This window comes from Triticum aestivum, chromosome 2D (genome assembly GCF_018294505.1).
Source record: "Triticum aestivum cultivar Chinese Spring chromosome 2D, IWGSC CS RefSeq v2.1, whole genome shotgun sequence".
NCBI classification, from domain to species: domain Eukaryota; kingdom Viridiplantae; phylum Streptophyta; class Magnoliopsida; order Poales; family Poaceae; genus Triticum; species Triticum aestivum.
Window position 1 is genome coordinate 432,161,133 of NC_057799.1, and position 16,882 is coordinate 432,178,014.

At 46.1% G+C, this 16,882-nt stretch overlaps 1 protein-coding gene across 1 annotated transcript; it reads right to left on the bottom strand.

Annotated features, from left to right (window-relative positions):
* Nucleotides 1–11,106: 11,106 nt before the first annotated feature.
* On the bottom strand, nt 11,107–14,536 carry LOC123053641 (beta-1,4-mannosyl-glycoprotein 4-beta-N-acetylglucosaminyltransferase; the record flags this gene model as incomplete). Its single annotated transcript, XM_044477150.1, is given in 2 exon segments — nt 11,107–12,596; nt 14,235–14,536. Coding segments are annotated over 2 exon segments (1,167 nt in total). The 3' UTR covers nt 11,107–11,495.
* Nucleotides 14,537–16,882: the final 2,346 nt, after the last annotated feature.

Sequence of the window (16,882 nt, forward strand, 5' to 3'; positions counted from 1 at the left end):
ACATGGTGCTCAACACATGTGTTGTTTTGAGGAGTTCAAACATTCTTCATCTTGCATTCCGAAGTGCAATTCTTTCTACCTTATCTTTTGAGGTGCTGCTATGTCATTCTGGATCATTTCCCTTCGGGTTCATGATTCACAAAGTTTTCAAGAGTGACATATTTAAATCCATCATTTTATCTTCGTTCAAGAGATCTTTTCAACCAATCAATCTTTTTGTTGGAGTTATCTTGGGTTATATTTCACCTAAAGCTTGCCCTAAGGATTTTGCTATTTATGGTGCTAATAAATGACCCAAGTTCTTCATTTAGCCTCTTGGTGAAATGAATTTCTCGTCTCCTTGTTCATATCCATCCAATCTATAGTTTTCGTTAGTGGCAGGATTTAACCTCATAATTTTGAGAAGTTTACCTTAAGCCCACTACAAGCTTATTCGTTTCGTTGTTGGTTTTCCAACAACTCCGTTCTAACCTTCTTGGAAGGGTGCTTTCCAAGATCATTGGTGGCAGAAGTTGGCATTTTCTTCTCCATTCCTTTATTCCAATGATCTATCTTCTTTTTTTTTCTTCCGGAGGAATGGTGATGTTGCTCTCTTCGCTCATCATCTCGAATTGTGAGGATCGTGTTCTTTTCTTACTAATCCATTTAACCGGAGTGTCGTGTCTATCATTCCTCTTTTAACCGGAGTCTCATCCAAGCGCTTTCATTTTGCCAAGTTCATATTCTATCCCTTCCATTTTCAACCGGAGTGTTGTCGTAATTGTTCCTTATCATTCCTTGTACATCTTGTTGCAACCAGAGTGCTTGCATGTACTTCTTGTCCATCGTAACCATTTTTGTTTGTCTTTCAACTTACAAGGTTCTCGTAATGTTCCTTGTTTCTCTTTTCTAACGGAGTGTTTTCAACTTTTTTCATCTTCGTTGTATTATTTTCTTGAAATTGTTCAACTTCCAAGGTTCGTGGTTTCACTCGTTTGTCAAAGAAGCAACTTAGCTTTACCTCTTCTCTTCCTCTTGCGTTTTTCTCCGGTGCCATCCTAGATCTCGGGACGAGATCCTCTCGTAGTGGTGGAGTGTTGTAACGCCCCAAGACCGACGCTCCAGAAGCCTTCCAGTTATTTCGTTGTTGTCGTGTGATTTATTTGTTTGTTGCATTCATCATCGCATCATCCGCATTGCATCCGCATGTTTTCATAAAACTCATGGTCCGTTCATAGTGCCGCTTCTTCATCGCCTCTGTTGACCTTTCTCCGTCCAGCCGTTCTTTTGTGGTCCGGCCGTTTGGCCCTTTCTGCATAGTGCACTGACCTCCTCGCGCACGTCCGAGATTTCCCCGAACCCGACCTGCTCAGTCATCACCGTTGGGTCCGGATTATCCCCAAACATCTATATAACATCTCCGTTTTATTAATTGGACTCCCTAACCTATTTTATTCCGGACCGTCTGATCGTGATCGGAGGATCCAAATCATCACCCATTTCGTATATATATATATATATATATATATATATATATATATATATATATATATATATATATATATATATAGGCAGTCAAACCCTAGCCCTAGCCTGTCCAATCCATCCAAATCCTCTTCACCGCCGCCACCCTACCTGCCTCTCCTCGATCTCTCCACCAGGCCAACCAGTGCGCAAGGACAAGGCTCCTCCTTCCTTGGGATCTTGCCCGATCCAATCCAGCCACCACCGAACCATCCTTCTCCTCCTCCATCCAATCGAGCCAGCCAGCCACCACCAAATCCTCCCCCTTGCCTCGCTCAAGCCCACAAGAGAGGAGCTCCTCCTCTGCCCGAGCGCTCCTCTCCACGCCGGCATCCCCGTCCCGACCAGCAGGTCGCCAGCGCGCCCGATGCCCTCTCCCTCGAGCTCCAATGGAGTCGCGCCACCAGGACCCCCGCGGGCTCAAGCCCCTGCGCCGTGCTCCTCCCCTGCTGCGAGCCTCTGCCTCGCCTCGTGCCCGAACTCCTTCCCGAGCCGAAGCTCCTGCCTCGACCTCACCTCCACCTCGTCGCGCCGGCGACTCGTCACGCCGGACTCCTCCCGCAGCAGCACCGCACCAAGCCTCGCGCCGCAGCCTCTTTCTCCTCGTGCCCGTGCACGAGCGGACGAGCTCAAACTCCCTCCTCTCGGTCGCTTCGCCCCCGAGCACGCAAGACCAGCAGGACCGCGCCCTTCCTCCCGTCTCTCTCTTACTTCCTCTTGTTCTCTCTCTTAGTTCTCTCTGTCTCTTTCGTCAGGTTTCTGCGACGCCTCGTCGCTGTTTTGCCCAGTTGCCGTTCAAGTTCGCGTCCGGCCCCGATCTAGACCGGATCTCCTCTGCTCCGCCACCGTGGCCTCGGATCCGGTGGGTTCTCGTGCACCTTCGCCCCGCCAAGATACACCAAGTCCACAGTGCCCTGCATCCTGCAGCTGGCCGCCTCCGGCCCACGTCCGCGGCCGCGCCAAGTCCGGCGAGGCGTCGCCGTACCCGTTGACCACATCGACCTCCCCTGCTTCTGCATCGAGCAGGAGAGGACGCACGCGCCCAGCCGCCAGATCCTCTGCTCGTTGACCCTCGCGTTAACCGCGCCCTGCCTGCTTCCCCTTCGGCCTCCAAGGCCAGCTCAAGCCGGCCCAAGTCAGATCCAGCCTGCCCTGCCTCTTCCACCGACTGGGCCTTGGCCCGTGGTGAGCTGCCCCGCAGCTCCTGTTCCTGATAGGCCGACCAGTTTCGGCCCGTTCACTTTTTTTTTCTGCCGAACGATTTTGTGTTTTATCCAGAAAACTGCATGTTTACAGATTGCACCCTCATGTTCATGCATTTAATAACTCCACAACCGTGCATCGGTTTAAAATGTTTTATATATGCAAAATGCTTAGAATTTCATCTAGTTTCATAATATACCACTTTCATCCATGTTTAAAATGTTTAAATTGATGTTTGCATTAATTTGCTCAAATGCCATGTTAAAATGATTTATTTCATAACTAAATAACCGTAGCTCCAAATTTTATAAACTTTATATGTAAATGGGGCAGGAAAATGCATAGTTTAACATGTTGCACTTTATTTTCCTGTTTAAAAACAATAAAATATGGTTTTGGGCAGAACAGTACCAAATCTAAAATATGCACATGAGGATTTTCCGGAATTGTTGTTTGTTATTTCGGGCCTCATTTAAACTTGCCTAAATAGTTAGTTTACTTATGCTTCACCTCTTGCCATGTTAATCAACATTTAATATTGGTGAGTACATAAATGGGAGAGAACTAAATAAGTGATGTGGTGTTTCGTCAATATGCAACTCGTTGCATATTGAGCTCCACTTAATTTGTAGTATTGTTTGTTGTACTTTGCCATGCCATGATCATTAAACCGGACATCCATCATACTTGATTGTGCATCATGCCATGTTTCTGTGATGGTTGTTTACCATGTTGTTTGCTTCTTTCCGGTTTGCTTCTCTCGTTAGCTTCGGTTTCGTTCCGGAATTGTGAGGATTCGTTCGACTACGTCCGTTTGTCTTCTTCATGGACTCGTTCTTCTTCCTAGCGGGATTTCAGGCAAGATGACCATACCCTCGAAATCACTTCTATCTTTTCTTGCTAGTTGTTCGCTCTATTGCTATGCCGCGCTACCTACCACTTGCTATATCATGCCTCCCATATTGCCATGTCAAGCCTCTAACCCACATTTCCTAGCAAACCGTTGTTTGGCTATGTTACCGCTTTTGCTCAGCCCCTCTTATAGCGTTGCTAGTTGCAGGTGAAGATGAAGTTTGTTCCATGTTGGGACATGGATATTGTTGGGATATCACGATATATCTTATCTTAATTAATGCATCTATATACTTGGTAAAGGGTGGAAGGCTCGGCCTTATGCCTGGTGTTTTGTTCCACCCTTGCCGCCCTAGTTTCTGTCATACCGGTGTTATGTTCCTTGATTTTGCGTTCCTTACGCGGTTGGGTGATTTATGGGACCCCCTTGACAGTTCGCTTTGAATAAAACTCCTCCAGCAAGGCCCAACCTTGGTTTTAACATTTGCCACCTAAGCCTTTTCCCCTTGGGTTCTGCAGACTCAAGGGTCATCTTTATTTTAACCCCCTCGGGCCAGTGCTCCTCTGAGTGTTGGTCCAAACTAGAGCACCGTGCGGGACCATCCCTTGGCAACTTGGGTTATGTCGGTACCTGTACGCTTAGCTTATCCGGTGTGCCCTGAGAACAAGATATGTGCAGCTCCTATCGGGATTTGTCGGCACATTCGGGTGGTCTTGCTGGTCTTGTTTTACCATTGTCGAAGTGTCTTGTAAACCGGGATTCCGAGACTGATCGGGTCTTCCCGGGAGAAGGAATATTCCTTCGTTGACCGTGAGAGCTTATAATGAGCTAAGTTGGGACACCCCTGCAGGGTATAAACTTTCGAGAGCCGTGCCCGCGGTTATGTGGCAGATGGGAATTTGTTAACGTCCGGTTGTAGAGAACTTGACACTTGACTTAACTAAAATGCATCAACCGCGTGTGTAGCCGTGATGGTCTCTTTTCGGCGGAGTCCGGGAAGAGAACACGGCTTTTGGGTTATGTTTGACGTAAGTAGGAGTTCAGGATCACTTCTTGATCACTTCTAGTTCACGACCGCTGCGTTGCTTCTCTTCTCGCTCTTATTCGCGTATGTTAGCCACCATATATGCTTAGTGCTTGCTGCAGCTCCACCTCATTACCCTATCCTACCCATAAGCTTAAATAGTCTTGATCTCGCGGATGTGAGATTGCTGAGTCCTGGTGACTCACAGATACTTCCAAAACAGTTGCAGGTGCCGATGATACCAGTGCAGGTGATGCAACCGAGCTCAAGTGGGAGTTCGACGAGGACCTTGGTCGTTACTATGTTTCGTTTCCTGATGATCAGTAGTGGAGCCCAGTTGAGACGATCGAGGATCTAGCATTTGGGGTTGTCTTCTTTTATTTAGGTTCCGTACTCGGACCTTGATTGTACTCTGAATGACGTATGTTTAATTTATGTATTGTGTGAAGTGGCGATTGTAAACCAACTCTTTATCCCATTCTTGTTCATTACATGGGATTGTGTGAAGATGACCCTTCTTGCGACAAAACCACCATGCGGTTATGCCTCTAAGTCGTGCCTCGACACGTGGGAGATATAGCCGCATCGTGGGTGTTACACAACTAGAACCGGATACTTTATAAAATACACCATTTCAAGTGCCAGATACAACCCGGTGATCGCTCTCTAACAGGGCGACGAGGAGGGGATCGCCGGGTAGGATTATGCTATGCGATGCTACTTGGAGGACTTCAATCTATTCTCTTCTACATGCTGCAAGATGGAGGTGGCCTGAAGCGTAGTCTTCGACAGGATTAGCTATCCCCCTCTTATTCTGGCATTCTGCAGTTCAGTCCACCGATATGGCCCTTTACACATATAACCATGCATATGTACTGTAGCTCCTTGCTTGCGAGTACTTTGGATGAGTACTCACGGTTGCTTTTCTCCCTCTTTTCCCCTTTTTATACCTGGTTGTCGTAATCAGATGCTGGAGTCCAGGAGCTAGAGATCCCGAGGATGATTCTACGTGGAGTTCGGCTTCGAGGAGTAGTTAGGAGGTCCTAGGCAGGAGGCCTTGCCTTTTCGATCGTTGCTGCTTTTGTGCTAGCCTTCTTAAGGCAATCTTGTTTAACTTATGTCTGTACTCAGATATTATTGCTTCCGCTTACTCTTGTGTTTTCGAGCTTATGTATTCGAGCCTTCGAGGCCCCTGGCTTGTAATATAAAGCTTGTTTTATTTTAATTTATGTTTAGAGTTGTGTTGTGATATCTTTCCATGAGTCCTCGATCTTGATCGTACACATTTGCGTGTATGATTAGTGTACGATTGAATCGGGGGCGTCACACCGACTATGGCTGATGGGACCCAGAGTGGTGATCTTCATCTGTGGCCTGGCTGGATCGTCGAAGAAGAGAGCGTCGGTGCCCTTTTCTGGCGGAGACGATCTTAACATCAGATTTGTAGAGCTATATTATTTTCTAAAATACACATGAACTTTAAATTTGCTTCTATGTCAATACCATCATCTTTGGTGTAGGGAAGTCCTAGGCAACAAATCAATCTATGCGATTAATTACTTGAAAACCGAATCCTCATATATATTTATCTCCTAGAAATCCTCTTCCCCTCCCTCACGCCTCGCCCAAAGTGGACTTGGAGAGTTGTAGAGAAAATAATTGCCGTTGGTTGGTTGGCATGTAGTAGGCGGCGAACAAGCAGATTATTAATCACAAAAGTTAATTAATAAAATTATTCACGGAAGCAAGTCCACTAATGATGCATGCATGCAGCGCAGTTCCCACTCATGACCGCCTCATGCGAGGCCTTCCCAGTGCTTCAAGGTGTACCGATGCTAAGGGTGCCACATAGGCAAAAAAATGATGTGACAGATCAATTAAAGAGGAGAGAGAGCATAATGGTGACCACAGGAGAAAACGATGCTAAGCGCGTGGACCTATGCAAAATAATTATCAACCAATGCATGAAGGTGTTTTGATGTTAAAACATTAAATGAGTGAGGCTTAGCTACAAAAGTTAAGCACCCATGCATTAAAAAGTGTAGTTGCTAAGCTTTTTAATGCATTTAGCATCCCACCTTAGCACCAATGCAGCGGAAGAGGCCTGATCAGCGCCCACAGCCCCTACAGTATCGAGAACAGCCTGACAGGTCTGGGTTCGCAGCCCGTGTCTGCCTTTTCAGCTTTGGGCGCCTACAGCCTCACACCTTCGCCGCAATCTGGCCGGCCCATCAATTTCTTCTTCTGAAAAACTTTTCTTCTTCCGTTTCTAATAAAAGGTTGGGCGCGTGGGATTCGATCCGGCGACATACGAGTTACCACTGAGGCGCGATAACCACCCGGCAACCACACCTTGACGTGATAAGATGTATGTTTCCGCTCTTTTCTTCTGTCCCCTCGTTTTTCCTTCCATTTCTTTTTTCTTTTTCGTCTGTCTTCTTTTTCCTTTTGTAATTCGCGAAGTTTCCTTCAAACAGATAAACTTATTTCCTTTCAAAATGCATGAACTTTTTTTGAATTTGATGAACTTTTTTCAAATTCGATGAACTTTTTTCAAATTCTATGAACTTTTCTTAGATTTGATTATTTTTTTTCAAATTCGATGAACTAGTTTTCAAATCCAATGAAATTTTAAAATTTGATGAACTTTTTTCAAATCGATGAACTTTTTCCAAATTTGTGAACTATTTGTCAAAATCAGTGAACTATTTTTTTCAAAATCGATGAACTTTTTTCATATTTTTGAACTATGTTCAGATTGTTGAACTACTTTTTCGAATTCGATGAAATTTTTTCAGAATTGATTAATTTTTTTCAAATTCGTATTCTTTTCAAAATTTGATGAACTTATTTTGAATTCTATTAACGTTTTTTAAAATTGGACTTTTATTACAAATCTGTGATTTTCCTTTTTCTTTTTATGTTTTCTTTTCTTAAATGATTTATGTAGTACAGAATTTATGTTAATGTTGGTTTTTAGGGGTATTGATGTTAATGCTGTACTAGGAGAAGTATTAAATAGTTTGGTTTTTTTATTTTAGACATGTACGCGGTCATACTGCACTGGTTTGTTGCGCTGTTTCTTCTGGCAGCGTACGCTCGCGCGTGGGTTCGAATCCCACGTCCCACGAATTTTTCTACCACAATCATTTTTAGAGGAGGCTGTTGGGCCGGCCCGCTAGGCGACCTGCGCGAGCGCCGCGAACGCTAAGCGGCGCAGAAGGCGCCGAACAGGACCTCCCGGTTTTATTACTGCAGGTCTTGATTTCGTTTATCTTTCTATATGAATTTGAACCTCATAAACAGCCCATCTGAGCCAGAGCCATAGGTGCAGCCCGTCTGGGCCAAGGAGATTCGTTTTCTTAAAGAGTAACTAATTGACGTCACAGTCTGCAACCAAACAAGTTTGTGTTTCCTTCGGTTACATTAACAGTTACGGGCGTCATTTCTCTAAGCTCAGTAACGGCGTCATTCACTACGTTTACTTTTACCTTAGCTCTGATGAACCAAACACCTCCTATAAGGAACGAACCGGAAGAAAAGGGGAACTGATAAACAAAAGAGTAAAACAACCATGAGACTGAACATGAGAGTACGTAAATGAAGACTGGAGAAGAAGAAAAAGGGAGATAAGGTCATGGAAAGATCGCTGGATTAATGGCTCTAATGCCCAGGAGATTGCTGCAGTGTATGAGTGTATCAACAGAAGAAGAGTTAAGAGAGGGTGCGCAGGCACGTGGCTGGGCTTGAGACATTTTGGGCTAGCTGGACACCGATGAATTAGTAATTCAGCTGATTCATCTTTGAGCCATTGTCAGCAAAAGAGCACAAATTATGTTAGAATGAAAATATTGCGTGGACAAGGAATCGAATAGCCACCACCCGCTAACCGAACCGCGTAGCTAACCAATTAAGGATACTCTGTCATTATATTGTTGCTTTTAACAACATAAATTAAGAATTTTAATTCCAACAAAAAGATGTGGACATGAGGGTTAGAACATGGAACCCGCGGGACACAGTCTGACGGGCATGCCACCCCAACAAAGGCAGGCATTTTTTCTTTGCATACGGTTGTTACATTGTATTTCTACAACCGACCGCGATCATGGGCGAAAAATGGACTGCAGGTGGTGCGGCCTATTCAACATGTGTTCTGTTTTTCTTTTCATTTTTAAAATTGTAAAAAAATATGTGAATCCTAGTTATAAATAATATACTTATAATTGTACATGCATATTCCTTTGAGGATCTGTAGGTGACACATTTAGCTCATATATTTGTCACATACATATATTTGTATTTATTTAATTTATTTTTTAACACACACAAACTTTATCAAACACAAAAACTTGTAATGCAACATTAAAAAAATTCAAGCATGAAATCTTTTATATACTACTGAATATTTTATTTACAAACTTGTGAATGTTTGAACTTGTAAGTAAATTTATTTACATATATATTATAAAATTAATTTAATATTTCTATTTAATATGCGAACACTTTTCAAAATTATACAAACATTTGTATAATTCGTAATTTAATTTTATGGATTCTTCGAAATTAATAGGCAGGCATTTTTTCGAACTAGATGGGCATCTTTTTGTGTAATTTATTTTATGTATAAGTATATTATTTATAATTAGGATTTACATATTTTTCAAAAATTCTAAAAATGAAAAAAAAAACACAGTATGTTTTAGCTTATGTGACAAAAAGGATAACAATCGCAGTAGAGACCAAATGAATGTCGATGCAGTGACCGGATCGTCTTAAGTTTTGCCCCAAGTCGAAGGAACAAACCGCACGGCAACATTTTTTCTGAATTAGTAAAATTATTAATTTATGTTGTTTAAGCAAAAGATATAAGATATGTGTATCCACCAAACCGTCAAATGCTGTAGGGATTGGGTGGCTAGCCGAGCGAGTGGATGGTCCAAATGGCCGTGTCTTCGTCTTAATTTATGTTATTTTTTCATCTCAATATAAAATTTGTGCTATAGCTGGGTTTCGCAACTGTCAGAGGCTTTCTTGTGCAAAGAAATAAAATTCCGAGGTTGTTTTTGCAAAAATAACACCCCACACACCTACTCTACACGGGGAGGTCACTGACAATGGCCCCACGCCACGTTGTCACAGCTCGTTGGTGCCGCATGCGTATGCAAACGAGTTTTGCACCGTATTTGCACGTCCTAATCAAATTGTGGCACCAGTTCAATGTATGCCGCAAGTTTTGGCACTAAAGTGACTTTTCTTGCCAAGTTTAAGCATCGGTGGTGTAATTGACTCGTAAAATAATTGCTTCTCAGTAACTTACAACTAGTATAAAGAGTCGCTATCTAACTGGAAAAGATTACTAGGATAACAAACCGAGGATCAGACAACCCCACCACAAGGTGCAAATCAACCCCACTGCAGTTGGATACTGTTCAAAGCAGAAATGTATTCAGATTCTTCTACAGGAACCTACCCAATTTCGAACCAATTTGGCCTCAGTCAAGCATAATAACAGGGACAGGGAGGAAACACACTACTAAAAATTGCCTAGCTTTATCAGAAAAAGAAACTAAAATTTGCCTAGCAAAATATTTGAACACTGACTGGCACACACAGGACAGGGAAAAGATTATGCATGCCAAGGCAGATGGTGATAGAATTGCTGCGCTGCAAGCCGCAGTTCAGAAAAGATCAGCAGGTTAATAGATGCCTAAACCACATGCACAATTAGTATATGGTGCACCATCATTCTTTAATCTACTACTACCTCGTTCCAAAATATATGACGTTTTGGTAGACTAAACTTAGCCTACCAAAACGTCTTATATTTTGGTATACATTTAAATTAGCAAACTGCATTGATACTACAACATAAACAAAAAGGGTCTTCAGCTTCCGATAAGGGATTGGTGCAAAAACCCTTGCTACTGAACACAACTCGTAAACAACTGAGGGAATATTCCTTCAGTTTTAAACTTCAGAACAGAAAAAGGCCAAACACAAAGAAACCTATTGCATGATACTTGGAAACTCGCACATTCCAGCACAATGGAGTCAACTGCGTCAAACAAATAAGACAAACAGAGCATAATTGATTCACCGGAACCAGGCAAGAAATGCTGAATGACCAAACATCTTAAGGAGGTTTGTTCAGCAAGAAGCCTTCGAGACCATTTACAAGACCCCGTAACACAAAAGCAATAACTTAGAAAAACAAGGAGCAGGAAAACATGCATGAGAAAAACTGAACAGATGATACAGCCATTACCAAGCACCAAGATTTCGACATGTCCAGATGTCAGTCCAAGGGTTACCAACATTCCCCTGCAACTTTTTTTTGCCACGGCACCTTTCAAGTCTGTTCACAGCTGCCAAATGCAGAAGTTGTACTTACCCGGTCGGTCACCTAAGTTTCAAAACAGTCTTGGAAGCCAGAACTTCTTACGATGGGAATCAGAAAATCCAGTAGTGAGGAAATCAGATTTTCATCGGTGCCATCAACACAAGAAACAGAGCACCAAGGTGAAAAATATGAACACATATGTAATTATCAGCAGGGTAAGGCCACTTGTACAGCATATAAATCTGAAATCTCACATAGTGTTCATTTCTCCATTACAGCTCTGAGTTTACACATCAATCAGGGAGGAAATATGAATGGCAATGACTTCTGGTGGTAAGCATACACCGTTGAGCTCTTCTGGGAAGGTAATGATCAAGCATGCGCTATGCTGTCATATCCTCCAATGTTCCATTACACGGCACAAAATCATGAACTTGTCCATAACCACTAGCCCAAGCAACCGTCCAACTTAGCCAATCATATCAGATGCAATTGCAACAGCCAACCACTCTCAAGCAGCGTAGGCAGTGGCACCCATGCACAGCAGCTTGCAAAGTAAACCACAGAACCTAGCCACTTTCTCTCCTGCAGTTCCCGGGGAGAAGATAACGGTACCGGTCAACATTCTGAAGCAGATAACTAGGAAGATGAACAGCAGAGAATGTGCTTGGAATGTTGCCCAACTTCGCAATGATCTCTTGGAACGTATACTCTTCAGGAAGCATGTCAAAAAGATCCGCCCCTCTGCAAATGACATCTTGAATCCTCTCAGGGTTCAGGAAGTACTTGAATCTAATCCTATCCACATGGCTATAAGCTTTCATCTTGAAGGCAAAATCACTGATGTGACGGAAACAAAAACTGCAGTGCCACCCTGAATCGGCAAGAAGCTCATCTGTCTGCCGAAAATGAGCATATCTTGTCTTCCCAGACACATACCTGTGAATTGACGCCCTCCAACTCTTGTCATCCAGAAAAAACTCAAATGAGTACAGATAATTCCTGAGCTGAAGATGGAGTATCTTAGGAGTGTCGTCACACCATCTCAAGAGATTGATGGTGTGGCCACTTGGGATTTCATCAACATCTGACATGATCAATATGTCGTCATCTTCAATTCTTGCAATCCTAATGAGCTGGTCCAGGGCAACCCTCTGAAATGACTCCTCAACAAATGGATTTTCCCCCTTCATGAATCTTCCCCCATATGTGCCATAGGTCAGCCGCGATTCAGCAAATCTAAATCGATCGCGGTTTTCCTTGAAGTAGAGGGGCTTTATCACACCAGTGAAAGTTGAGTTGGACTCGAGCAGGACGAACTCTGACACATAGGGGCTCAGTTCATTCCAACGGAGTTCAAGGATATCAAGCTCATTGCTGAAGAGGACAGCATCGAAAACACGGCGTGGGGTCTCCCTGACTTTCCACCCATGTAGCTTGCAGAGGTTCTCCATAGTGACATTCTCATTGTAGTAGTGAGGGATTATCTTGAAGGGCTCCGGAGGAGATTCCCAGATTGGCCGGAGGAAGTATGTGACCTTCTGACCATGCGCATATATCATTAACATTACCAGTGGCACACCAATCAAGAGGGCCAGAATTACCCTGAAATCAAACCCCCGAAGCGCACACTTGAGCCTTGACATGGCCATAACTGCCTTTGAGGTGGGCTGCAAGTGAATGAATTCATAAATTAGATAAGAAAGCAAGAATAGACATAAGTAAATTCATGAAGGAAATAAGAACACCAGGCATTGACATACTGGTACACATGACTGAAGGAGCGTTTTAACATCGGTTCATTCAGGTTCAGAGGTAGCAAAACATATGGCTGAATATAAATTTGATGCTGCCAAGGGATATTTTAAGCTGAGCAATTTACCTAAAAATCATCAGGAAATATAACACGTAATTGGGAATCATTTGGTGAATCACATTTGAGGACAGGCTCAGATGCAAGGAAAAACAGGTCTACTGTCCTGCAACTCGTCGATGCACGGAACAGAAGATGAGCATGCTGTTCGTTCTGGTTCAGAGGCAACAGACTAAATTACTGAATTACGAAATTTTGCATTCGAGGACAGGCGTATGAGGAAAAAAACATGGCTTGAAAAGCTCATGTGTGAGCACAGATATCCAACTTTTCACTTGCTGATGACAAAAGGGTGTTACCAGATCACGCCATCAAAAACGGCAAGAACAAGGTAACTTACTACACAACCAGAGCATTTCCACCGCTCGACACAAACTGAAGACCTAGCACAACTACTTGAGGCAACCATTTAAAAGTCAGGCACACACATGTATACTCTGTAAAGTCTATATCCCTAAAGCAGGAACAAACACATGCCTGCACGGCAATAACCAAAGCCTGCTTGCCAAAAGGATATAACCTCCCAAAGCAGTTGCGGAACATTCCCTTTTCACAACAAGTTATGCTACAGCCATAAAAGGTTGCATGAAAAGGTCATCAGAAACTGACCACCAGCGTGTAAAACTAGTAAACTACTACAGTAACGAACCAATGAAGAACTAGCGCCAGAGCTACAAGCACGAGTCCAAAAGGATAAGGACAACATCAGTCACAAATAATGAAGCGCGAGGTTGGCAAGATTATGCAAGACAGCAACAGCTGAACCTAGAGCGGTGGGAAATCAAAATGTCCAAGCTACAATCGAGACCAGCGCTATCAACAAGAACGCTAGCTACAGACATACCGGTACTGATAACTAACCAAAAGCTGCGCCCCTTTCCCAACCAAATTTTAGGGTTGAACAGTCGACCTTAAACATGCAATTTTGCAGGCCAGCGAAGTTTTCACAGCACAGGTGCTCGTGAACGAAGAAAGAAGCAGAAAAGCCCCCTGCTCGTTGCAAGAAATATTAGTGGTACCACGGTTGGGGATAGCAGCCCAAAAACACGCAGTTCCGACACGTCGCGAGATTCTTGTACCTCCAAAAAGGCGTGAGGAATCCGAACTCCGTGGCTCCACCTAACAATATCCCCTCCATCATCCGAAGCAAAAGCATGGAAGAGCAGAGGGCCTCCCTCCTCTGCTCCCAATCCCACCAAATTCCGACCGGCATCCCAACCGCAATTTGGAGCTTGCGAAGAAAAAAAAAAATAAAGCAGCACGCACGCATCGACGACGGCACGAGGACCGAATCGAGGTGCAAGGCGGCAAGCATGCGGAGCGGGCCTAATGCTCCAGGCATCCCGACAAGGGAAGCACGCATCTCGGGGCTAGGGAATCAACCCCGCCGCAGCGAAGAGGGCAGATCTGGGCAGGGGGGAGGGGAATGGCTCACCTCGCCGCAGACGCTGTTGCAGATGCCGTCGTCCTTCTTGTGGGTGTAGCGGCCGGCCTCGGGCATCGCGGCGGTCAGGAGGAGCCCGCCGCCAGCGCAGGCAAGGGACGGGGGACAGGAAGCAATTTCCCCTCCAAGGCAGCCGCGCGCGGGGCGGGGGCGAGGGCGAGGGCTCCTCCAATGGAGCGCGTGGGGCGACGGAGCCGCCGGAATCGTCCCGAGCGTGCGATCGCCGGCGGGGAGCTGCGCCGCTGCGCGGGGGGCTCCGACTCCGCGCCGCTCCGGTGGTTGGTTGGGTGGCTCTAGGCCCTGCCTCTCTGGAGGTCTTACGGATCCTGGCGTTTCCCTTCCCGTTACGGAGGTCTCGGTCGGGCCGTGCGGTGCTGGGGTGGGGCTCCGGAGGAGAGGAGGGTAATTTGCTCGCGTTGCGCAACGAAGTGAAGTTAAACGTGCAGGCAGGAGGCTGTGGAGCGTTTGCGCTCCCGAACCGCCTAATTATAGCCGTTTGGGTGGCCGCTTTTGTCCGCACCGGCGGGCGGCAGCAGGCCTCGTGCGCCACGCACAATGTTCCTCTTCCTCTTGGGATAATAGGATAGGCATCCAGCGAATATGCTTCCAAACACCATCGTTTTTGCCGATCTCACACAAAAAAAAAAGGTAGTACTACTTGCCTAGGTTTTATACATACTAGTAGAAATTGATGCTGTTTCGTTGTTTCCATTTCCTGATTTGGTTTTGGTCAAGCGGTTTGTTGTAGCAGTAGTCCTCCATAAAAGCGAGCCGGCCTTGTTGGTGGTGGAAAGCCATTTTCTTTTCTTCGTCGATGCACATGGTTGCTAAAAGATTCATCAGGGTATGATTGGCATCCGTCCAGCTCATCGTAGTTCCTGGCTAAGGATAACGTATAACAAGCCGGGACGCCATGGGAAGGCATCCAGCCCAGCCATCAAGGGCTTCCACCACCAAGCGATCCAGGTTTATTTCTTTCTTCACATGATCGATCATCTATCCGTTTGTTGCTACCGACCTCAAACTTTAACAGATTAAAAGTGCAGATTATCCATTTCCTGCCGTAGCACGTCCACCAACCGGGGCAATTCATCAGACGACGCACGGCACGCACCGCATCGTCTTCCCGAGACGCAAGTGCAGTGCGAGGCCGGGAATTTTCTGCGGGCATCTTCTCTTCCCTGCGGACGTGACGTGCGGCATGTGATCCAAGCGATTCTGGGGTGGATTCATTTCCCGGGAAGCCGTCTATTTCCCCATCAATACGTCGAGACGGCATGGCAACGTCGGGATGGTTACGCGCAGCGGCACGCTTGTTTACTGCTGACCGGGGGCTGATTAGGACGGCGCGCACGGTGCACCCCGGATCTTTTTGTTGGATTCCCAAGTGGAACTCTCGGGATTTTTCGCGCTGGATTGATTCACCCGCTCCGGACCCGAAACGAGCGGCTCTGTTGCTCAAGAGCGGCTCAGTGTTCCATCTTTTTTTAGTGCTGTAGAGAGAAAATATAATGTGTTTTGTTTTTCTATACAAGTTTGAAAAAGTCTCCCACGTACGTACGCGTCGGAAAACGTCTACGAGAGCGTGACTTATCTTTTCGGAATCGATAACTCCCGAACGTCAGGATTTTAGCACTTGGTCCATGATTTGCACAAATCTTAGAGCATGTGAAACTGCCAAGTCAACAGAGAATTAGTTCGGGATTTTCCTCCCAACTCCCGAACGACCTCATCTCCTTCTCCCCCGCAACCTTATCCTTTTCTTTCCCTCACCCACTCTTCCTCTTCACAGCGTCTCTCTGGATCGCCGCTGCCGCCAGCTCCCCGCGCCGCCGCGTTGGGCGGGGCCGAGGCCGCATAAATCCGCGTGATCCTCGCCGGCGTAGAGGTGCGGTCGTGGAGGAGGCCAAGCGCCGCCCGCTCGCCTGCGCCACCGCGGTAGCCGTTTCCACTCCTCGAGCCGCCACCGAGGTAGCCATCTCCCCTGCTCGATCTCGTTCAGGCGATGTTGACCGGAGCGCGGCGTGACTCTGGTCCGCTCCCACCGGCTAGAGGTGCGGCCGTGGCCGAGGCAGAGCGCCCCGCTCGCCTACGCCGTCGCGGCGGGCATCTAGGTCGTCTCCCCTCTTCAAGCTCACCGCCCGGCTCGAGGTGTGGTCACGCGAAGAGAGCGGTGGTGGAGCAGCGCAGCGTCGTGCCATCTCTGCTCCCGTCCGGTGAATTGGGGGAGGCAGCGACGCTCCAGCGATTCCCGGCGTGCACCGGGCGGAGAGCGAAGTCGGGTGCCCGACGACGAGTCCCCTGGGACAGCGCCATGCGTCCGCGGCGGGGCGACAAGATGGGCTCCTCACAGACGGCGTCCATCCTCAGAAGGGAGCCCGGCGTGGAGGTGCTCGAGCTCGAGTTACACCACGGGCGAGGGGGATCCGACAGGTCGATGCGCGCGCCGCTCTCCTTCCGCAGTTCTGTGTGTGCATCTGTAGTACAACGTCCTACTTCCCCCATTTTTTACTGATGCCTGATGAATTTTGCTAGATGCTGAGTACCCTGAGCTTTTTTGAACACATTTTGCCACTGCTTGTGTATGAAATAGTCCCTAAATTTGCCATGCTACACTAAAATCTGAGTAGAACACAAAT